Source organism: Sander lucioperca, chromosome 4 (assembly GCF_008315115.2).
Source record: "Sander lucioperca isolate FBNREF2018 chromosome 4, SLUC_FBN_1.2, whole genome shotgun sequence".
NCBI classification, from domain to species: domain Eukaryota; kingdom Metazoa; phylum Chordata; class Actinopteri; order Perciformes; family Percidae; genus Sander; species Sander lucioperca.
This window is the reverse complement of record NC_050176.1, coordinates 26,934,965-26,958,372: the sequence shown is the minus strand read 5'-3', so window position 1 is coordinate 26,958,372 and position 23,408 is coordinate 26,934,965. Positions and strand designations below refer to the sequence as shown.

Here is a 23,408-nt window from a genome sequence, read left to right as displayed (position 1 = left end):
AGATACATCAACAATAACACTGATAACAAACAGCATCAGGTTGACTCTGGTGGGGGTGGGGGGGCTGATTCCTCTGCTTCTTTTTTGTCGGTGGATGAGGTGAAACTATAAAAATGAATCATCACTGATTTTTTACTATTACTTCAACTCATAATCATAGTTCTTCAGTTTCCCATTAAACCTTTTATTTGTTTGTTTTTGGATTAAATTCAGGAAGAAGAAAGCTCTGAGCTCCACAACAGAACTTACTCTACCAAAGGGTCATCATTTGTTGTTTATGAGTTCATAAAGACAATTCACGTATAACTTGATTAGTTCAATCTTTCTTCATAGAAACCACAGACGTGTCTTAACTGTCACACATTTTCCAACCCCATTTCTTGCAGAAGTCCTTTTTAACCAAAGAACAATTTAAGGAAACAGTCTTTCATCTTAATGTCAATCAGTTAGACTCTTGTCCTGAGTATGAGGACATCTCAGAGACTGCAGCACAGACAGAAGACCCAGAGGAGCAGGAAGACCTGGTGTGAGGGTCAGGCAGCTTTGCATCTGGGGGGAGGGGGGAACAAACTCAAAACTATTTCTGAGAAATAACTCACCAAAATGTTATGTGGTTTTCTTTACATGCAGTCAAACCAGAGGGAGACTCACATGGTGTCAGGGTTTTGGTATTTTGTGGTGTGTATTATTTTTGTAGTCGGTTTCTGTTCTGTATTGTGCTTGTTTCCTGTTTTCTTTTGTAGTCTGTCTTGTCTCCCTTGTCTTGTCTAGCTTTCTTCCTGTCTTTGTTTGTTTCCCGCCTTTTTTGATTTGTTCCACCTGTTGTGTCACATGCCTCTCGTTCCCTCGTTACCTTGTGTATTTAGCCTCTCTGTTTTCCCTTGTCTCTCGTTGGATCATTGTTTGTGTCTGGTTTTGTTCCTGTCAGCACGTCGTAGCCTGTTCTGTTGTTTTCTGCCTGCTCCATTTTTGGACCGCCTTTGGTTTGCTCCTGTTTTTGTGTTTAATAAATCCTCGTGCTCATTACTCCTTCGCCTGCTCTCTGCATTTGGGTCCACCATCCTCGCTAACCATGACAGAATGATCCGACCAACTATGGATCCAGCAGAATTCAAGCCAGTTTTTCATCCACTGGACTCGGATGGAAAACTTTTGATTGGGTTTTACCGCTCCCTGCATGAGGAGGACCCCGCCTTCGCTAGGCACCTTATGGAGGTGCGTTGGCAAGCCACAGCACAGGAGTTTCGCCTCCCCGTCTCCATGCCTGTGTTTTGTCCTGAGCCTCAGCAGACCGGTGTTTCTGAGCCTGAGCTAACCTGTGTACCTGAGCCTGAGCTAACCTGTGTACCTGAGCCTGAGCTAACCTGTGTACCTGAGCCTGAGCTGACCGGTGTATCTGAGCCTGAGCTGACGTGCAACCCTTCTGTTCCCGAGCTGACGTGTAACCCTTCTGTTCCCGGGCTGGCGTGCAGCTCTCCTGACCCTGGGTTGACGTGCAACTCTCCTGACTCCGGGCTGACGTGCAGCTCTCCTGAGCTGGCGTGCAGCTCTCCTGAGCTGGCGTGCAGCTCTCCTGACTCCGGGCTGACGTGCAGCTCTCCTGACTCCAGGCTAGCTAGCAGGCCCCCTGAATCCAGGCTAGCTAGCAACCTCCCTGAGCCCCGGCTAGCTAGCAACCTTCCTAAATCCAGGCTAGCTAGCAAACCCCCTGAATCCAGGCTAGCTAGCAACTTTCTTGAGTCCCGGCTAGCTAGTAGCCTTCCTGAGTCCAGGCTAGTTAGCAGCTCTTCTGAATCCCGGCTGGCTAGCAGCCCCCTTGAGCCCAAGCTAGCTAGCAGCCCTCCTGAGTCCAGGCTAGTTAGCACTCTCCCAGATCCCAGGCTTGCTAGCAGCCTTCCTAGCTTCCCCAAGCTTCCTAGCTTCCCCGAGTTTCCTAGTGTCCCCAGGTTGTCCTTGATCCTTGATCCACGGCTGACTAGCAGCCTTCCTTATCCCCAGCTGACTAGCAGCTTTCCTGATTCCCGGCTGGCTAGCAGCTTCCCAGAATCCCGGCTGGTTAGCAGCCGCCCCGAGCTTCGGCTGGCTAGCAGCCTCTTAGATCCCCAGCTGGCTAGCTGCTCCCTAGATCCCCAGCTGGCTAGCAGCTGCCCAGAACCTCCGCTGACGTGCAGCCTTCCAGAATCTCCGCTGACGTGCAGCCGTCCAGAGTCTTCGATGACCGCTCTTCAAGAGTCATCGATGACCGCCCTTCCAGAACCGCCGCTGACGTGCAGCCTTCCAGAACCGCCGCTGACGTGCAGCCTTCCAGAACCGCCGCTGACGTGCAGCCGCCCAGAACCGCTGCTGACGTGCAGCCTTCCAGAGTCTCCGTTGACCGCTCTGCTGGAGTCTTCCAGTCGTCCAGAGTCTTCGATGACCACTCTCCCAGAGTCTACGTCGACAGACCTCCCAGAGTCTACGGCTACGGGCAAGCCAGAGGCCTTGCCGGTCTCCGGCGTCCCAGAGACTGTCCCTGAGGCTTTGTTGGTCTCCGGAGTCCCAGAGACCTCCCTAGTGACTTTGCCTTTGTTCTGCCCCCATGAGACTTTGCCTGTGGCGGTCAGGCCGACTCCTGCCCCTCGTGTCCTGTCGGCGGTCAGGCCGACTCCTGCCCCTCGTGTCCTGTCGGCGGTCAGGCCGACTCCTGCTCCCCGTGTCCTGTCGGCGGTCAGGCCGACTCCTGCTCCCCGTGTCCTGTCGGCGGTCCGGCTGACTCCTACTCCCCGTGTTTTGTCGGCGGTTCGGCCGACTCCTGCTCCCCATGTTTTGTCGGTGGTCCGGCCGACTAATGCTCCAGTTACCCTGTCGGCGGAGTTGCCAACTCCTGACCCTGTTGCCTTGTCTGTTACTGATCCTGTTACCTTGTTGGCAGACACTGGCCCAGCTGACCCGTCGCCTGTCTCCAGCCCAGCTGACCCGTCGCCTGTCTCCAGCACAGCTGCCCCTTCATCTGCTGAGCCTGCCCGGCCTTCAGAAGGGATTCGCCTTCGTCGCTGGCCTTCAGAGGGGATTCGCCTTCGCCGCTGGCCTTCAGAGGGGATTCGCCTTCGCCGCCGGCCTTCAGAGGGGATTCGCCTTCGCCGCCGGCCTTCAGAGGGGATTCGCCTTCGCCGCCGGCCTTCAGAGGGGATTCGCCTTCGCCGCCGGCCTTCAGAGGGGATTCGCCTTCGCCGCCGGCCTTCAGAAGGGATTCGCCTTCGCCGCCGGCCTTCAGAGGGGATTCGCCTTCGTCGCTGGCCTTCAGAGAGGCTTCGCCTTCGCCGGCAGTCTTCAGAAGGGATTCGCCTTCGCCGCCGGCCTTCTGATGGGTTTCGCCGTCGCGGACGGCCTCCTGAGGGGATTGGTCTTCGCCGCTGCCCTCCAGAGGGGTTTTACCCTCGTCGACGGCCGCCTCGGAGTCCTCGCCGTCCTGCTTGGCCGCCTGAGGGACTCTACCTTCGCCAACCTGTTCGGCCGCCTGAAGGCTTCTGCCTTCGTTGCTGCTCTCTGCCCCTGTTGCTGAGCTCTCTCTCTCAGCCCCGGTGACTCTCTGTTCCCTGTGACCCAGGGCGTTTTGCCCCAGTGACTCTCTGCTCCTTGTTGCCGAGGCCTCTCTGTTCCCTGTTGCCGAGGCCTCTCTGTCCCTGTCCCGGGGCCTTCCTGTTCCCTGTCCCGAGTGGTCTCTCCATTCCCTAGCCCCACTTGACTTGTTGCTGACCTGTTTGGCCCTCCTCCGGTCCCCCTCCGCCCTCCCTGGGTTGTCTTTTTGTTCTGTTTTTGGGCCATCTGGGATCTGTCCCTTGGGGGGGGGGTACTGTCAGGGTTTTGGTATTTTGTGGTGTGTATTATTTTTGTAGTCGGTTTCTGTTCTGTATTGTGCTTGTTTCCTGTTTTCTTTTGTAGTCTGTCTTGTCTCCCTTGTCTTGTCTAGCTTTCTTCCTGTCTTTGTTTGTTTCCCGCCTTTTTTGATTTGTTCCACCTGTTGTGTCACCTGCCTCTCGTTCCCTCGTTACCTTGTGTATTTAGCCTCTCTGTTTTCCCTTGTCTCTCGTTGGATCATTGTTTGTGTCTGGTTTTGTTCCTGTCAGCACGTCGTAGCCTGTTCTGTTGTTTTCTGCCTGCTCCATTTTTGGACCGCCTTTGGTTTGCTCCTGTTTTTGTGTTTAATAAATCCTCGTGCTCATTACTCCTTCGCCTGCTCTCTGCATTTGGGTCCACCATCCTCGCTAACCATGACACATGGAGGAAAAGAAAAAGAAGTCTTTAACTCCAAATGTTTTCATTCTCAGTTTTTTAGAAGCAGCAGGTAGCAGAAGATTTGAGAAGAATGCAGCTTTATTTGTACCTATGCATGTCTTCTCTATCAGCACACCACCAAAATAGTATTCTGCGGTCAAGCTATTCTCACATCTCCTTTTTGAAACACATTTAGGAAGTCATGCTCTAACGGCAGCACTGAACAAAAGTTGACAAAGGGAGGTCAACTCCCAAAGGGAGTGATGCTGGTGTGCTGAGAGTTTAACCAACCATAGTCACTGAACTTCATTCCCAAAGAAAACATGTAATAATTGATGACCACTGTATAAAAAAAGGGATGCATAGCTTTTAGCATTTAGCAAATCAGCATTATAGACACATTAGTGAATTATAAGTTGTGTTGTAGTTAAACATTGACTGCCTCAGGTACATTTGTACTATTGCTTCCTGTAGGTCCAAATATATGATTATATACATTTGTCAACTGTCAGAGATTTTGCCATACTTACATGCAAAATGCTTCCTGAGAGGTTAACAATAATTATTAATGTAAGAAGTCCATTTTATATTTCAGGTGTCTTTGGTCAAATCTGCAACAGAGTGACATACACAGCCAGAAGCATCTGTGTCTCTAAAGGCTCATCATTGGACATTTCTTGCACGTATAACAGTTACGAAGATCAAGTTGAATCTACATTCTGGGTCAGTCCTGATCGTAGTTCTCAGTGGCAGAATCCTTCCCAGCCTGAGGACCTTAGTGAAGACCCCCAGTATGCAGGTCGTGTTCAGGTTGAGGAGGGTCAGGCTAGTCCACACAGCATTCTGGGATGGGAGAAAAACATGCTCTGGTTTATTGGCATTTCTTCAAACCAATCACAATCGTCTTGGGCAGCGCTAAGTGCCGGACAGAGCAGCGGTGCCTCTGCAAAATAGCCTCAGGAAGGAACTTGTTTTGGTGGAACATGTGTACGTTCAAATGTTGTTTTAGTTGTGCAAGAGAAAACTCAGATTGGACAGATAGTCTAGCTAGCTGTCTGGATTTACCCTGCAGAGATCTGAGGAGCAGTTAACAATAGTCCTCATGAAATCACCGGAGTTTAAAATTCCAACACAAAGAAAGAGGAAGGTACCGGACATCCGAGCGAAAAGACATACATCCGGCAGAATTTCCGGCAGCAACAGAGCAATCCCAGAAGTGGAACGTCGTGGATATAGACTAAGATGCCTGTGATTATAAAGTGTCCAATCACATAAAATAGTTTTTTTGTTCTCATATGCAGATCTCCAGGTGCAGTTGATCAGAACAACAGTCTATCAGTCTCTGACCTATGCAGAGCTGAAGTGCCACAGCCGCTGCAGTCCAGCTGGTGGTCTTTCCTACGTCTGGTTCAAGAACGCACTGAAAAATATGACAGAGAAAACGTCTACTCACGCGGATTACTTTAATCCTGGAGATGCCATCTCATGTGCTTTCAAAGGACATGAGGATTCTCGCTCTCTTTCAGTGTGTGAGTTCACCACTGTCATAGTATAATTTTATCTGGTTAATCCAAAGTAATTGGATAATACATAGACAACCTAATTCAGTTTGGAGGAATGGTGGGTCATTTTAACCAGAGAGATGATTCAATTTGAAAATGGAAAACTACAAATGTAAACTGAAAAAAAAAGGATAAATCATTTGTTTATCACTGCAATGATGGGTAATTGCTATTGAGTGCAGAAAACACAAGTTAATTGAATTTTGATGTACAGGAAACACAGCATGGTTATATAGAGAGCCAAACAGAAAGACTGCTAGAGATCTCCTCGGAGTATTCAGGCCATAAATAAATGTTACAAATACAAATAAAATGTTTCTTTCTGTGAAAAAGCATTTTTAAGTTATGAACTACAACAAATAAAAGATTGTATTTTCTACGATATTCTCATCTTTAAGTTATTTTATGTTCATATACCTTCTCCTCCAGATGGTCAAAAGCTTCCCTCTGTGTCAGTGAGTCCCTCTGCTGAGATAGTGGAGGGCAATTCAGTGACTCTGACCTGTAGCAGTGATGCTAACCCAGCAGCTAACTACACCTGGTACAAGGAGAATCCAGGCTTTCTCGGTAAAGGATCACAGCTCGTCTTCCGCTCCATCCAGTCCTCTGACTCTGAGCAGTATTACTGTAAAGTTAAGAACCAGCTGGGGAGGACATCTGAATATGCATTTATTAATGTGAAATGTAAGTAAAACCTTTTTGAAAGCAATACATAACTACTGAGGTAGTTTGATTCACTATTAGGGAGGATATTTGCCCCAAACCCACCACACATCCTGTTTCAGATGCTGCCACATAATATAGTATTTAATAATCAGTTAACAAATGTCTCTTCCAGATGCTACAAAGATTACCTCTGTTATCAATATTTAGAAGAGGTAGATTTGTCCCCCACAAAAAAATATTAAAGACAACCCACTCCCTAAAAGATGTAAAAAATAACCATTTAGGGGGCTCGAAACATGTACAGAAAACAAAAACTGTGTCTTACGTTACTTGTGCTACATGGGGGGGGAAGAACACAACAGGAGCTTGAAAAATAAAGCTAGATTTATGTAGATTTAAACCTTGCAGCTTCTGGCTTTAACAAGGTCTCATTCTCCAACAGATTTGTTGTTGAGATGTACATGATTTCTAAAAAAAAAAAAAAAAGAAAAAAAGAAAATCCTGAAACACGTGTGATGTTTGGAATACTCAGAGAGAATAATACTTTCCTTTACATACATAAAGACATTTGCACCTTAAATTGATGCAGAACAGGCACCAATTGTTGCATATACATGCACCAGAATGCAGGACATTAAGTGTTTGATGCTGAATACTTTATAGGGGAGAACCCTGGACCCCCCCGGTTATAATGTGTCCCCCCCAGTGTTGAAATTAAACATGTCCGCGAGGTCAAAAAACAGAGCCTACAGTACGTGTATACCCTCTGACGATGATGACGGCAGTAGCGTCACCCGGACCCCAGCAGACCCTTGCGGACAGTATCATTTTGGCTGTTGCAGTTCTGTCTACTTTCTGCAGTCTGCTTAGAGGACACATTCCACACATGCGCAGTAGATCGCTCTGCAACAACTCACAGTGGCCACAAAAGTAATTCGATGTCCGCCCAGATCCTATGCGTGGTGTACACCCTCTGATTACCAAGTATAGCCTACATCACACGGACCGTAGCGTACTTGTGGATGCTGAAAGTAAAATTTCGGCTTAAGTCTTATTTCCTAGTAAGTACCTGAGAAAATGATTTGACTTTTGTAGTGGAAAGTTTTTATCTGTCATACTGATGTGTGATCTTTATTATTATTTTATATTTTCATGACTTTATATGTATTTACTTACTCTGTTTTCTATTTTATATTATAATATATCAGTTATAGGGATCCATTATAGTACTCTATTATCTTAAAAGGAAACCATAGCTTTCTTCTGCCTCCGTAGCACTGAGGCTGAGCTGCTCCCTCTCTCTCGTGTAGTGCCATACTAGGCAGCACCTGGCAAAGGGCTAATACCCTAAAGCAGTACAGACTAAGCAGAAAAAGAGCAGAATCAGCAAGTGTACAGAGTGTAGAGTCAGCAAAAGGAACCACAGAAAAGGAGGTGTCTGTATGCCTCTCAGAAGATGTCTAAATAAGCCATTGGACCAGGATTGCTGAGTCGACAAGAATACAGTCCCTCCCCCTGCAGGCTCACCCATAAAAACCCTGAGTTTTCTTTGTTCGTTGACGCACTTTTGCAGACTGCTTGACACTCTGTTAAACTGCCTCCTTCTACTTGCAAGAGAATAAAGAAAATAACATAGATAACTCCAGTGTGTCAGACAATCTTAATTTCCAGCTTCATCACCAAACACATTTTCCACAACACTTTACCATTTTATGCTAACAGGAAATTATACATATGTTCCGAAACATGTCAATCAAACTGTGACTGTAATAGTGAGTGTCACTGCGCAATGGGCAACAGAAAGTTGTTTTTTGTTTTTTTCTGAGGTCAAAGCCTGCTGTTTAGTTTTTCGTTTAGTTTAGTTTTATATTATATTATATTTCAATCAATCAATCAATCAATCACATAGATACACAGCACCACATACATAACACAAATGGTAAAAAAACAAAGTGTCACCTTAGTTAATGCAGTGTCATCTTAACTCGTTTATAGTCAATACTATACAGCCTGCTGTAAATCAGTATGTAGTAGTTAATTGGCAAATGTTCAGAATAATAATTTTTTTTGGTGGACTATTTGTGTCATCTACACTGCTTTATTAAACTTTGTTGTTCTCCAACTGTCATGATTTTACCTCTCCTTTTATTCCAGACCCTGCCACGCCTCACCTGCCCCTCAGCTGTCCGCTGCGTATTTTCTGCCAAACATCTGACCCGTCTCTTGCCTACACGTTGGCAAAAAGAATTTTCATTCGAGAAATGTGTTTACTCCCACAGCAACATTAATAATTGCTTTGGCAATAGCAATGATAAAGAATAAAAATATTTTCCAAGTCTTTGTGAATGTGTTACTGAGTTTCACAACAACACAGAACAACATAGCATTGTGTGGACATTTGATGTCAGTAATGTTAATTATTATGGGTGTGCAAAAAAAATCGATTCATATTCGAATCGCGATTTAAGCTCTACCGATTCAAAATCAATTCATAGAATTCCAAACATCGATTCATACTTTTAAATTAAATTAAATTAATTTCTTTTAATTGTATGTCTACTGCAATCACATGGGAAAAAAAATTATATTGAATCGTGACATTTTCTGAATCGTGCACCCCTATTAATTATTAACTCCTTGAAGTTATCACAACGCTAGTAAAGCACAGGATGAAGCAACCAGAAACCACTGCTGCACCTTTAAGTGCAGCGCTTTTTGCTCAACATCCAACCACCACCTAGATCCACTTGTGGAAAAATCTTTTTGCTGTAAATAACTTTAAATGTTTGGTCTGCCATACTCAATGCTTATTCCATCTATGTTCTTATAAGGTTTTGTTTGTGTCACTTTTATTATGAATTTGGGGCTTTTATTTTGAAGGTGTTAAAGGGATACTTCACCGATTTAGTTAAGCAGTGTTCACTGTCTACCACCTGACTAATAAGTGGACAGGGTTTGTCAATGTTTAGTTTCATGTTGTGATTGATATTAACATGCTTCTGCTTAACATGGCTTTGTTATTAAATGAAAAAATGCTGCAGTATGAAAGTGTTTCAGTTTGCAAAGCCAAGCATGTTTTGAATTAGCTATTCATTTGTAATTGATAGAATAATGTATTGTGATCAAACTTGTGTTTTACACTCCAGCACCAGATAGTATTTGTCTTCATGTTCTTCATCTACTTATTATCTCAGTAATAGTTTTATCTCAGTATCTAAACATATCGTTGCTGTTGATTTGACTAACTTTTGTTCTGGTTTCTCTTGTTGCAGAAATGACGGAAGCAGGTTTGTAATTATTATTATTATTAAGTGCACCTCTTACCTAAGATATTCTTTTGAATTAGAGCACAACCTCTCCCAGTGGTTCACACAGGAAGCTGTGATGTGCTAGATGCCAACCACACCCTAACATCTGCTCTCAACATTCAACTGTTCCAATGCACTTATCTTAAGGATCACTGTTCACTCTAATCACAACATTAGATTAAACCCAAATAATTCTAACCTTTAGAGAGCCTTGAGGAAATGTACACGCAGTCCTCAGCTGTTGGACAACAGTGCAGCTTGGCTCTCAACACTTTGGAAAGAAAAGGTAAAATGAATGAAAACAAATCTGTTTTATTAGTTTCACTTTCAGTTTTTGTTCATAGCAGGTTTTAGCACACCCAGACCAAAGTGCTTTACGTACATTGTATCTCTATTTATGGCCCGTTTATCATAAGGACTGGGGCTCTAAATAAAATTGGACCTGACTTGTAGGGTGAAAAAAGGAGTGAATATAAAACATGTTGTTTGCTGAACCTTGTCCTCTCATGAAAAGTGTTAGAAGCACTTCCCTGCCCTTCATTTCCATAAACTATATTTTAAGAACTTAATGCATCATTTGCAAAACACCAGTAAGAATCATTTCTTCATTTCAACTTGGGGATTTACAGACATTTGTCTGCTCATGCGTATTAATGATGTAAAGAGGAAGGAAGTTAGGCGGGTTTTAAACAGCTTGATATCTATTAAACACTACTGTACCATCCACAGAAGACACTCTGTCTTCAAAGACCACATCCTCCCTTTATGAATGTAGACATGTTTACTGTGAGTTACTGACACACAGTATTTCTCATGTATGTGATCTAGCTGCTGATTTAACAGAGACCAGAGGAGCAGCTATGAGTTTAACAGCAGCAGCAAGTGGATTTGTTGTCTTCCTTCTCTCTGTACAAGGTACTGTAGTACACATCTACATTTACAGTATATTGTAAGGCATTTAGTAGCTTTTGGTAATTGATACTACAACACTTTTCTTTCTTTCTTTTCATTTATTATACATATCACGTCTGACCCGTTTTTATTGTGTTTTTTGTGTGTTTGGACTTCCTATCTTTTGGTTTTCCTGCCTTTGTTATTGTCTTTCACCTGGGGCCTGTTTCACAAAACCAAGATAAGGGATTAAGCCGGGATTTATCAGTTATCCTGGATGATTTAAGCCTTGACTCGGTTTCACGAAAGTGGAGGCACATAAATCACCATGGAGATTTATTCTGTGCAGCTAGCCTGCTCCTGACCAGGCTAACAGCCAGGATTTATTAATCCTGCTGCCTTTTCTGATCACCCAGCAGTGGTTTTACCCTATTGTTATCAGTCTGGATTAAAATACAACAGGTGCGTATTGCTGTTCTTTTAAGTACTGTTATTATTTAAAGTTGTGACCATTATTTGTTTTAATAATTATTCATGTGACAGTTATATTGCTATATGAAGACTACTGTTCATATTGTTGTTAGAAGTTTGATGAATATATTATGGCAGTTGTTGAGATAATTAGAAAAGGCTGATAACATTTCAAATGTGTTTTAAATTTTGTTACTAAGGGCAATACATACAATGTTTTACATTTCTATAGTTGACCAATGCACCATTATTTGAGTTGATTAATTTTTTTTAATTCTTTAACAATAAGGATCATATTTGTTCCACTTCCATGTGCATTGTATTTGGCATTCTTAGCACACAATTTGTGTTGTCCAGTAAACTGGGACTATAATTTGGGAGGATTGTACAATTTAAAGAACATTTCCTAATTGTACAATCCTCCCAAATTATAGTCTTAGTTCACTGAACCAGTAACTATCTAGTGATGTAGGCTACTGTACATTCATGTAACAACAGGGAGAGGACACCTCAATGGTTTTTGACCTTATGTTTTGCTGGGGGGAAATAACTGATGAATATACTCTGTTCCATTCATGTTTACAGTGTACATGGAATTTATCACTTAATTATCTTTATAGTTTCTAGTTTTTAGAGTCCAATTTCTTCAGTGTCTTTATTTTCTATGTCCATATATACAAGGGTGCAAGGAATATAATATGTAGAGAAGGAAACGTGTCCTCTATAAAAAAATAACAAAAACGCGAGAAAAAGCGTGGCATAATAGCGGACAGACTGAATGATAGTCTAGAAATATACATTTATGAACTACTGCTCTTAACTGAAGCCATTCAATGAGTCACTGTCATTTGCAAAAGCAAACAGTTGTACACTTTGCATTAAAAGCGAGCAGTGGAAGTTAATATGACTTAGGAAATTTATATTTTAGCCCACGAGAGAGAGAGAGAGAGAGAGAAACAGAGTGAAAGAGATATTTACGCATCATACTCTAGCATTGTAGAAAAATGATCTTCATGGTAAATTTCCTGAGTAACATTATCTTCTGCTTACTTTTAAGGCAAAGAGTACAACTGTTAATTTGTGCAAATGATTAGTAGCCTAATCCTTGAATGGAATGATTATGATGTTTCAGTTCAGAGCAGTGGTCAGTTAATGTATATGTTTAGGCTGCTTACACATTCAGGCGGTCCGCGATCGTCTGCTACGCTTTCTCTCGCTGTTTCATTACAGCGGCCGTGTTTCTTTTCTTTTTATACAAAAAATGTGTTTCACATCATTATACTTCCACACGAAGCTGCTGCTCACTCTGTATAAAGTATGTACAATGCGTATTCTCCATTTTGGCATCAGTAAATCTGTGATCGACATCACGGTCTTTTGAGGAAAGCCGTGGACGCGCATCTATCTGAATTACTTCAGCCTGGCTCAACCTAGTCGCTCCTCCTCAGCCTGGCCAGGATGAACAGATTAGACTAGGCCTCGCTTTATCAGTTATCCTGGATTTATATATTCTGCTTTTGTGAAACAGGCCCCTGTTCACCAGTCCTTGTGTCAAGTTTCTTTGTTTTGTTGGTTTCATGTTTTTCTGCTTGTTTTCATAAACTTCCTGTTTTATTTTGACGGTCTGGGTTTCTGTCTTGTCTTGTCTTTTTACTTCCTGTGTTTTCCCTCCCTTGTGATTGCCCTAATGTGTTTCACCTGTTTCCCTGCCTTGTGGCCACCTGTCCCTTGTTAGTCCTCATTATCCTGTGTATTTAGTTTCTGTGTTTCCTTGGTGTTTTGTGGGATTACTATGTTATGTTTCTTCTGGTTGGTGTGTCATTTGTCGTCGGTCCTTGTGGTTCCATTCCTGTGATTTAGCTGTATCTCCGTGTTCCTGGATTTCTCTGTTTTTTGTCCTCCTGGATTCTACTCGTTCTTTCTGTGTTCCTGGATTTGTTTTTTTGGATTTGCTCACCTGCTCTGGTTACATTTGTAAGTCTCTTTGTGTTCTTATTAAACTCTGATTTCTACTGCTGCCTCACCTCGCATCTCTGCATTTGGGTCCTAGTCTACTCCGTGACAGAATAATCCCACCATGACGAACCCAGCGGAGCATTTTGAGGACGAACTTTATGATTTGAGCTACTCTCTGATATGTGTTTATGGGGAGTGGAAGAGAGCCTCCATTTGGGAGGTGAAACAGGCGGCTCTACGGTTAGCTCACTGTGAGATATCCACTCGGCCCTGGCTCAGGAGCTCCTTGCCTAAGTGGATTCAGGACTTCTTAGAGACCCCTGGCTGCGAGCCTTCACCTCAACCTGCTACCCAGTTATCTTCTCTCCAGCCTGCTAGCAGTCAGCTACCTCCCTTGCCAGTGTGCAACAAACCTGCTACATGGTCAGTGAGTACCCCTGACCACCAGCAGTCCTATGAGGGTACCCGCCTGGCTGTGTTTTCTGGGAACTGTGGTGGCTGTAAGAGAGGACGTGGGCGACATGGTCCCCGACGCCATGCACAGGTTCAACTGCTGTCCAGCGAGCATGTTCCAGAGCCGACCATTGTGACTATTGTTCCAGAGCTGACCCGTGTGCCTGAGCTGACCTGTGTACCTGAGCCTGAGCTGACCTGTGTTCCTGAGCTTTCTAGTGTTCCTGTGTTGTCCAGTGAGCCGGAGCATGTGTTGTCCAGCGGACCTGAGCCCGTGCTGTTCAGCGGACCTGAGCCCGTGCTGTGCAGCGGACCTAAGCCCGTGCTGTCTAGCGGCCCCGAGCCCGTGTTGTGCAGTGGCCCAGAGCTCATACTGTGCAGCAAGCCTGATTCCGAACTGTTCAGTGAGCCAGAACACACGCTGTGTAGAGGTGTTGAGCCCGTGCTGTCCAGCGGTTCCAAGCCCGTTCGGCCGCCAGTGGGGTTCTGTCCTCATCGCCGGCCTCCAGAGAACCTTTGCTGCCAGAGGGATTCTGCCTTCGTGCTCGGCCTCCTGAGGAGCCCTACCTTCGCCAACCTGTTCGGCCACCTGAGGGCTTTCGCCTTACCCGCTGGCCGCCTCATAGCCCACGTTGTCCTGTTTGGCTGCTGGAGGGGTTTCAGCATCGCCGCCGGCCTCCTGAGGGTCTTCGCCGTTCTGCTTGACCTCCTGAGAGTCCTCTATGGTTCCACCTTCGCTGCTGTCCACAGCCCTACACCCCGTGCCTTGCAACGTTGTTCTTTTGTTCTCCCTTCGCCCTTCCTGGGTTGTTTTGTGTTTGTGTTTAGTTTCTGTGTTTCCTTGGTTTTGTGGGATTACTATGTTATGTTTCTCCTGGTCGGTGTGTCATTTGTCGTCGGTCCTTGTGGTTCCATTCCTGTGATTTAGCTGTATCTCCGTGTTCCTGGATTTCTCTGTTTTTTTTGTCCTCCTGGATTCTACTCTTTCTTTCTGTGTTCCTGGATTTGTTTTTTTGGATTTGCTCACCTGCTCTGCTTACTTACTTTGTAAGTCTCTTTGTGTTGTTATTAAACTCTGATTTCTACTGCTGCCTCACCTCGCATCTCTGCATCTTTTCTTACCTTTGAGGGCAATGTGACTGAGTCTGTATCTTCATATGAATACTTAGATGAATACTAAGATTCTCAATTGATGATTCTCTCTTTTAAGCCTCAAATTCAGCAACTTGTGAAGAAGTTGAAGCTGAGGCTGGGTTTTTATTTCAGAAATAAGTCTTGCTTTTCTTTTGATGTGTTTGACTATGGTGCTGTCAGGCCCGTATTAAGACAACGTGGTGCTCAAAGTCCACAACAATCACAAAAAAAAACTCTGCATTTTTCTGGACGGACTGGTGAGATAGATAGCTAGATAGCTAGATAGATAGATAGATAGATAGATAGATAGCTAGATAGATAGCTAGCTAGATAGCTAGCTAGCTAGCTAGCTAGCTAGCTAGCTATAGATAGATATAGCATAACCACTGACTAACCACTCACCTAGCAGTTCTTACAGAATGTTGTACAACTGTTTACCACTTGGTGTCTTCAAGCCTCGGTTGCTAGGTAACCATACTGTATACAAAAAATAGGTACTAACAAACTAACAGTTGTATGCTTTCACTGAAGACAGAAAGCGCAACTGTAATATCCATTTTCTGCTAGAAATTCAACTGTTATAAACTTTAGAGACAAAACTTTCTTAATATGCCAGTTTCTGCTGTCATGGAAGATGAACGTCCACCATGATTTCGGTGGACGCGAGCAACGTGTTTTTATTGTTACATCACAGGGTGTGAATAGCTCAGCTCAGAGTGTGGCCGAGGCTATTCGTACCAGGGGTGCAAATAGACACTCCGAAAATGTTTTTCTTTGCTTGCCAATTACATTGAATCAATAAAGCCAACCACTTATCATTTTTTATAACAGTTAATATTTTACATTCATCATTATGATAAAATGTTTGGGGGGGTTAAACTGGCCACTTTTAATTATTGTTAACCCCCCCGCCCCATCCCCCAAATGATACATTTGTGTGTACCTGTGGACCAACTCAACTCTGACAGATTGGGGAGGGGGAGTGATAGTGTAATATTGATTTATTTATAATGTATTATTATTATTGTGAAATTAGTGTTCATAAACGAGTAATGTGTGGTCTTTCAACAATTTCAAGTGAATAATATAACAATTTACAGAAAATATTGTTAAAGCTTGTGTCATGTGGTGCCCCCCCAACTGGTTGTGAATGGTTGGTGCCCCTGGGCACTGGCCCAAGTGCTCTTATGGATAATCCGGGCCTGGGTGCTGTTTTCTATATCATCTTCCTAATGCCTTCACTTCTTAGATACTGTATACCATGGAGCATTGAGGTTCATAACTAATCTTAAGGCCCTAACTCACCATTGATCCCTGTATGCTAGGGTTGGTTGGCCTGCTTTGTCCATCCATAAACTTAAAGCATAACTCTCGCCAAAATGCAACCTAGGGTCTTTTTGTGAATATACCCGAGTCAAACTTTCGTTTAAAAGCATAATTAGGACCGAAACGCCACTTTTAAGATGTACCGTATTTTCGTTTTTCGGTCAAATGGTCTTTTGAATGGGAGGGCTAGGGGCACTACTATGCTAGCCTCAAAATAGCTATTTTTAAAACACTAAAAAGGCTCGACACAACATGAAACTTTGCTCGTAGTATCACCAGGGGCTCTACACCTTAACGAAAGCATTGAAAATATTGTTTGTGTACCCAGAGTTTATTAAAAAGACTCACTTTAGCTGTTGGTGTTTCCACTCGCTGCCATCTCGCCAGTCAAAAAGTGTCGATCTCCGAATGCAACATAACGGGGAGGAGAGTAAAGATAGAAAGCTCCTAAAGCTTAGTTCCATATAAATGCACAGATAATTCGTTGTTTTGTTGTTAGTGAAACACAATATTGACCTTGTAGTTGAAAAAGGAGCCTCATATAAGAATGACATTTCCTCCTATGGAGTCCGTTCATTCACATTCGGAGATTGACTCTTTTTGACTGGCAAGATGGCGGAGAGTGTAAACAACAACTGCTAAAGTGAGTTGTTCAAAACCTTTCTTTTTAGTAAACTCTGCGTACACAAACAATGTTCTCAATGCTGGAGTTCATGTGTAGAGCCCCTGGTGATACTTCGAGCAAAGTTTGTTGTGTCGAGCCTTCTTAGTGTTTTAAAAATAGTGATTTTGAGGCTAGCATAGAAGTGCCCCTAGCTCTCCCATTCAAAAGGCCATTTGACCGAAAAATGAAAATACGGTAAATCTTAAAAGTGGCGCATCCGTCCTAATTATACTTTTAAACGAAAGTTTGACTCAGGTACATTCACAAAAAGACCCTAGGTTGCATTTTGGCGAGAGTTAGGCTTTAATCACTTGCATTTTCTTTATATATATATATATATATATATATATATATATATATATATATATATATATATATTAGGGCTGTCAGCATTAACGCGTTAATCGCGATGAGATAAAGGGCTGACCATAACGCGTTAATTTTTGAGCTCCCACCTACAAGCTAAGCATAGTAGTACAGTTAACGTGACTCAGGTTGATGCTAGCAGGCTCAGGTAAAGCACTATTTTGGAGAGTGCTACTTGCCGACCTGTGGATGAAACCAAATCCAAAAACATTACTACAGCTCTTGTAAAACGGGTGGCAACTAACTGCAGACGTTGTAGAAGACTTGGGTCTTAAAGACTACGGTTGGCATGTTCTGACACATCTTATATATTGCCGTCAAGGGGGACAGTAGTTTCACATACACAGCCTGTACGACACGGAGAAAGCAGCCCAACTGGAACTGCTGCAGAGTGATGCAAAATGATCACTGGACGTCAGTGAGTAATCAAAATTATTTAGGAGTTACTGCACACTATATTGATTCTAGATTCAAATGTGTGACTAGATTCACACATTTTCTTTTGTTTACAGTAAATAAATAAATAATAAACAAATACAAATGTTAAAATCAAGTTCATAAAGTAATTTTCTTTGCATTCATTTGATTCCCAATCAAGATACACTGGTAAGAATTTCTTTCCATTGTTTATATGGACTTAAAAACAGTTCTGAAAAGCAAAATAATAGAATTTTAATCATGTGATAAAACATGCGATTAATCACGATTAACTATAGAAATTCAGCGATTAATCACGATTAAAAAATTAATCGTTTGACAGCCCTAATGTGTGTGTGTGTGTGTGTGTGTGTTATCTACATGTCACACTATCTGCCCTCCCCTCAGTGTTCTGCATTTCTCTACAGTTTCCATTCACACTCTGCAGCAGCCTGAGTGACCACAGACAGAAAAGCAACTGAGCAAAGCAGATTCTTTTATTTCCGCACACTTCACCCTTCTAATATTAATCTTCTGCCTTTTTATTTTGTTCACAGGTTCAATACATTGCTGTTCCTTCACTGCACCCTCTGTATGATGTCCTGCCTCAGTGCACCTAGATATGAACTGCAGAGCAGATATCATGTGTTCAGCTGCGACTGTTCCTTAGCATTATAAATTCTCATGTAAAATGATTTGCATATTTCAACATTCCTCTATTTATTTTGGCATAAACAAAAAATAACATTAATACTTGAGTTATATACACATTTTTAAAAACAGACATTACAAAGACCCCAACAAAGAAGTACAAATATAAGAAAAAACTGTGTGATACAGTATTAAGCTCAGTTCTATTAAAGCAGTCTGAGTTTAGTAAAGTTTATCCACGCTTGCCAACCCAAAAACAAGTTGGTACTATCAGATTATCTTTGTCTAACACGGACTTAAAGTGGGACGGCAGGAGAGCAGAAGTAGTTTTGGGAAATGTAGCTTGACACACTGAAGCGCCTTCACTACATGTAAGTCTGTCTCCTGATGTAGTTCTGAGTCTGATTGTGCTTCCTGATGTTCTCTGTGTTACAGTGATACAGGGTCAGGATGACTGGGGAGTGACTTACACCTCTACTCAGATCTGTGCTGTTAATGGATCAACAGTGAACATACACTGCAGCTACACATACCCATCCAGACATTCCTGGTGGAAAAGCAGTGTTAGAGTTGAGAAAGCATTATGGTTTAATACAATGAATAATAATGAACCTGTAGATCTGACAACAGACTCAGAATATTCAGGTCGTGTGCAGTACAGTTATAAAAACAAGGACTGCACTCTGAGAATCTCAGACCTGAGAGAGAGAGACTCAGCTGAGTACAAGTTCATGTTCACAACAAACCAAGAAGGTGGAAGATATATCGGTTCACCTGGAGTCACTTTGTCTGTCACAGGTAACATTTCTATTCATATGTTAATTATTTCCAAATGTTCAAGATCTAGAAAACAATAATATAAATGTGTTGTGTGTTTATTTGCAGTTGTTAGTTGACAGTTGAATAAAACAGTTGTTGTATGTTGACAGTTTTGTCTAACATAACATTCATGTTCCTTCTTCACAGATCCAGGTCTCCAGGTGATATCACATTCTAACAGGCTGGAGTGTCAGAGCAGTTGTCGTCTACCTAATAATCCTTCCTATGTCTGGTACAAGAATGGACAGGAAATTCAGGCACAAACATCTTATTATTTAAACTATGTGTATTATTCAGACAGCTATTCCTGTGCTCTTCAAGGATATAAGGACTTCCCCTCTCCTTCAGTGTGTGAGTTTACTCAACATTCTTCCAACACAACACCATTTATTGGAGCCTTATAACTTCATGTAGTGTAGTTTTAATATGGAAATTCCTATTGTGATTCCTCACAGACTCTGGTTTACAAATGGTCAAAATGGTTTTATCTTTCAGGTGTCCAAGGTGAATCCTGCAACAGAGTGACGTACACTGACAGAAGCATCTGTGCCTCCGAAGGCTCTTCAGTGGACATTTCTTGCACTTACAGCAGTTATGAAGATCAAGTTGAATCAAAACTCTGGTTCCGTCGTGAGCGTAATCATCAAGGACAGAATCCTTCCCAGCCTGAAGACCTTAGTACAGACTCCCAGTATACAGGTCGTGTTCATGTAGAAACAGAGAGAGGACGCTCCACTCTGAGAATCTCTGACCTGAGAGAGAGAGACTCAGCTGAGTATCACTTCAAATTCATAACACCAAACTTTGAATGGAGGAGTAGTTTACCTGGAACAACTCTGACTGTCACAGGTACTGATCAACACAAACTGATGGAAATACACCAACACAGTACATTTAAAAACACTGAACATTATTACTTAAATAATATTATATAAATAATATTAAATAATATTAAATACATACTAATGGAAGGAATAAAGGAATTGTAACTGTTGTGCTGATGTGTATGTACATCTTTAGTTTTTTATATAACCTGTGATAAAATATAGATTTTTGTTCTCATGTCCAGCTCTGCAGGTGCAGGTGATCAGAGTCTATCAGTCTCAGACCTATGCAGAGCTGAAGTGTCACAGCAGCTGCAGTCCAGCTGGTCGTCTCTCCTACGTCTGGTTCAAGAACAGAGAACACATTACCTCGGTGGAGACATCTACTTATACAACCTGGTTTAATCCCACAGACGTCTTCTCCTGTGCGTTGAAAGGACATGAGAAGTTCCCCTCTCCTTCAGTGTGTGAGTTTACTGTGTCAGGACACAAACACACTGACATTACAATACAATGACAATGTCAGACGTAATCTCACTGGAGTCTTCTGATTCTTAATGTAGGTGCAGCAGGATTATTCATAGAAACAAAAATCACTCCAGTAGTAGAAATATTCAGATATACTTTATGTTCTGATGTTACATTTCAAAATTCTTTCCTATTATTATTTCAGGACGATTTGAACTGTAAAATATGCTGTTGCTTCATGTTATGTTTAATAATTCTGTTATTGAGATGCTCCATTACTTGATGATTTATGATGTCATGGCCAAAAGCTCTAAACTGCAGTTAATTGAACAGTTTTGGACTGAAACAGAATCCATACTGTCAGCTTGTAAGTTTGATTTTAAACTTTAAAATGGAGTTTCTGAAGATTTATTCATGACAGTATTTATGTTAGTAAGGATAAATCTGAAAACCATTTGATTATATTCACATTTATTGTCATCTCACAGAGAACAGATACTGACTCAACAGAATGCACAACTTGACTGCTACTATAACCACAGGGACTTGATAAAATAATATGAAACTGGCCGGTAACATTTGCAAACTGTAACAACAAAGCTAAAACAGCATCTGAACACAAACAAGACTGAATATTTATGTTCAGTCTTGTAAAGATAACACGTCTGTAGTTAATGATGCAACAGACACAACTATTTACAGTCAGTAATTTAAATACAATGTGCTCTTCTGTAGTGAGTCACCTTTAACCTAGAGTAATCTCTGTTAACACATCTCCTCCAGATGGTCCAAAGCTTCCCTCTGTGTCAGTGAGTCCCTCTGCTGAGATAGTGGAGGGCAGTTCAGTGACTCTGACCTGTAGCAGTGATGCTAACCCAGCAGCTAACTACACCTGGTACAAGGAGAATGAAAATCCAGACCTTCAACGTCTCAGTGAAGAACCACAGCTCGTCTTCATCTCCATCCAGTCCTCTGACTCTGGACAGTATTACTGTACAGCTGAGAACGAGCTGGGGAGGAAGAAATCTAACGACTTCTCTGTTAATGTGAAATGTGAGTGAAACAGTTTATTTAAAAATAAAAAGCTTAAATCTGTCCAGTCTTTGCAGGAAAATATTTGTACTGATCATAATTACTTTCTTCAGCTCTAGCTCTTGCTTCCCATTCACAGTCTTCTGATATTCACTGAGCAGCTCCAGGAGATTTTAGGGGTTTTGTGCAGTTTTAGGACTCAAACCATCACACATCAATGTAGTCAGACCACCTTCAAAGTCTAAAATGCTGATAGACACAGCTACACAGAGTTAGTAATTTAAATACCATGTGTTCTTCTGTAGTGAGTCACCTTTAACCTAGAGTAATCTCTGTTAACACATCTCCTCCAGATGGTCCAAAGCTTCCCTCTGTGTCAGTGAGTCCCTCTGCTGAGATAGTGGAGGGCAGTTCAGTGACTCTGACCTGTAGCAGTGATGCTAACCCAGCAGCTAACTACACCTGGTACAAGGAGAACCAAACACTGCCTCATGGACAACAAGGCATCTACCATTTCACCTCCATCAGCTCTGAGGACAGAGGGAACTACTACTGCAAGTCTGAGAATCAACACGGACACATCAACTCTACATCTCTATTTATAGATGTCCAGTGTAAGTATAAAACATTAGAACATTAAAACCTACTTATTATTTTACACATTAGTACATGTCTTTGGGCCATTCTCTACCTAAAAACTTGGCAAAAGTTTAAACCCAAGCACAATTTTGTCAGAGTTAACACAATCCTGGCACAGTTTACCAAAATGTAAATTGCTAGCAGGCACATTCCTTCCCAAACTGAGGAGAAATAATTTTGTCCACAATGTGAAGATTTTGGGTCACTTTAAATGTTTGTGGTGCATGTGGGAGGCCACTAAGACTGTAGAGACACCTGATTCATGTACAGGTCTATTAGTGGTTACTTTAGCCTGGCAGCTAGCTTTGAGGCGACAAGATTCAACATTCCTTTATTTGTCTTTTTATGCTCCACACAAAAAACATATTGTGTTGCACACATGCAGTAGACAGTACATAAATCAGTGCAAGACAGAAAACTTTAAAATTATAAGCTCCTGTCTCATGAAGCAGGATTTATAAAGTAGGTGGAACATAGTCACCACAATACTTGTGTTGCTCCTCCTAGCCTGTGGCAGTCTATGCCTAAATAAAAAATCATAATTAGTCCCTCTTTTCTCCTCCAGATGGTCCAAAGCTTCCCTCTGTGTCAGTGAGTCCCTCTGCTGAGATAGTGGAGGGCAGTTCAGTGAATCTGACCTGTAGCAGTGATGCTAACCCAGCAGCTAACTACACCTGGTACAAGAATAACCAGACCCTGCTTCTAAGACCAAAATATATTCATCATTTCACTTCTATCAGCTTAGATGATAGTGGGAACTACCACTGCCAGTCTGAGAATTAGTATGGCCAGAGAAACTCCACATCTGTACATATAGATGTTCAGTGTGAGTACAAGTCATCAGCAAATCACTTCTACTGTACATACAATGTGTTTAAGTAGAGACAGTGGATGTAAATATCTGATGAGCTACGGAGTATAAACATCTTCTAAAGGTGTTTAAAGGATTTATGTTTTTTTTCCGACTAACTCCATCAGTTTGTGATCCCACCAATGTCCACTGTCTTATTTCCACAAACTGGTTTCCAACGAAGGAGAGGAGTAGAGCAGAGCGGCACAATCTAATATGGAATTTAAACATTGGCTTTGCTCCGAGCTAACATTTTATCCGTCCACGCAGAAAGTAGACATCTCTTAGATCAAGAAAATGCTTTTGAAGACACAAGCTGCTGCTGCATTATGGGTAAAAGATTATCACTCTGATTTATCTCCTGAGATTTGCGTACAGTAGAACACAAACCAAATCAGGGAGTAACACAGAGAGGTAACAACTGAGGCCACAGAGGGATGATTGGGCTTCTTGCTGAGACACTGGCAGTAAACCTACACACAACTACCAGGACAAATATTCTAAATATTATAGATGCAAGTTAGTCACTACACAGTTTCTCCCTGACCAGCCTGCAGCACAGCTTCATGATATCAGGGGGAGCATGAGTGTCTCTTGTTTTTGTGTTATGTTATTAACATTTTTGTTTGGTGCTGCTCCCAGGTGGCAGTCATGATC

At 42.4% G+C, this 23,408-nt stretch overlaps 1 protein-coding gene and 1 long non-coding RNA gene across 2 annotated transcripts in view; one reads left to right on the top strand and one right to left on the bottom strand.

The window, feature by feature from the left end:
• Nucleotides 1–23,408, top strand: part of LOC116039870 — a 144,310-nt gene that overhangs the window by 21,994 nt on the left and 98,908 nt on the right. Inside the window, exons 6-9 of the mRNA XM_035999945.1 lie at nt 18,555–18,917; nt 19,092–19,289; nt 19,434–19,787; nt 20,008–20,229. Of these exons, the coding sequence (XP_035855838.1) occupies nt 18,555–18,917; nt 19,092–19,289; nt 19,434–19,787; nt 20,008–20,229 (1,137 nt within the window). The remainder of the gene's footprint in view (nt 1–18,554; nt 18,918–19,091; nt 19,290–19,433; nt 19,788–20,007; nt 20,230–23,408) is intronic.
• LOC116049911 lies at nt 10,149–15,195 on the bottom strand. Its single transcript, XR_004104939.1, has 3 exons — nt 15,087–15,195; nt 13,760–13,767; nt 10,149–10,162 (listed from the first exon to the last, which is right to left on the bottom strand). It is a non-coding gene; the product is annotated as an uncharacterized LOC116049911 (long non-coding RNA).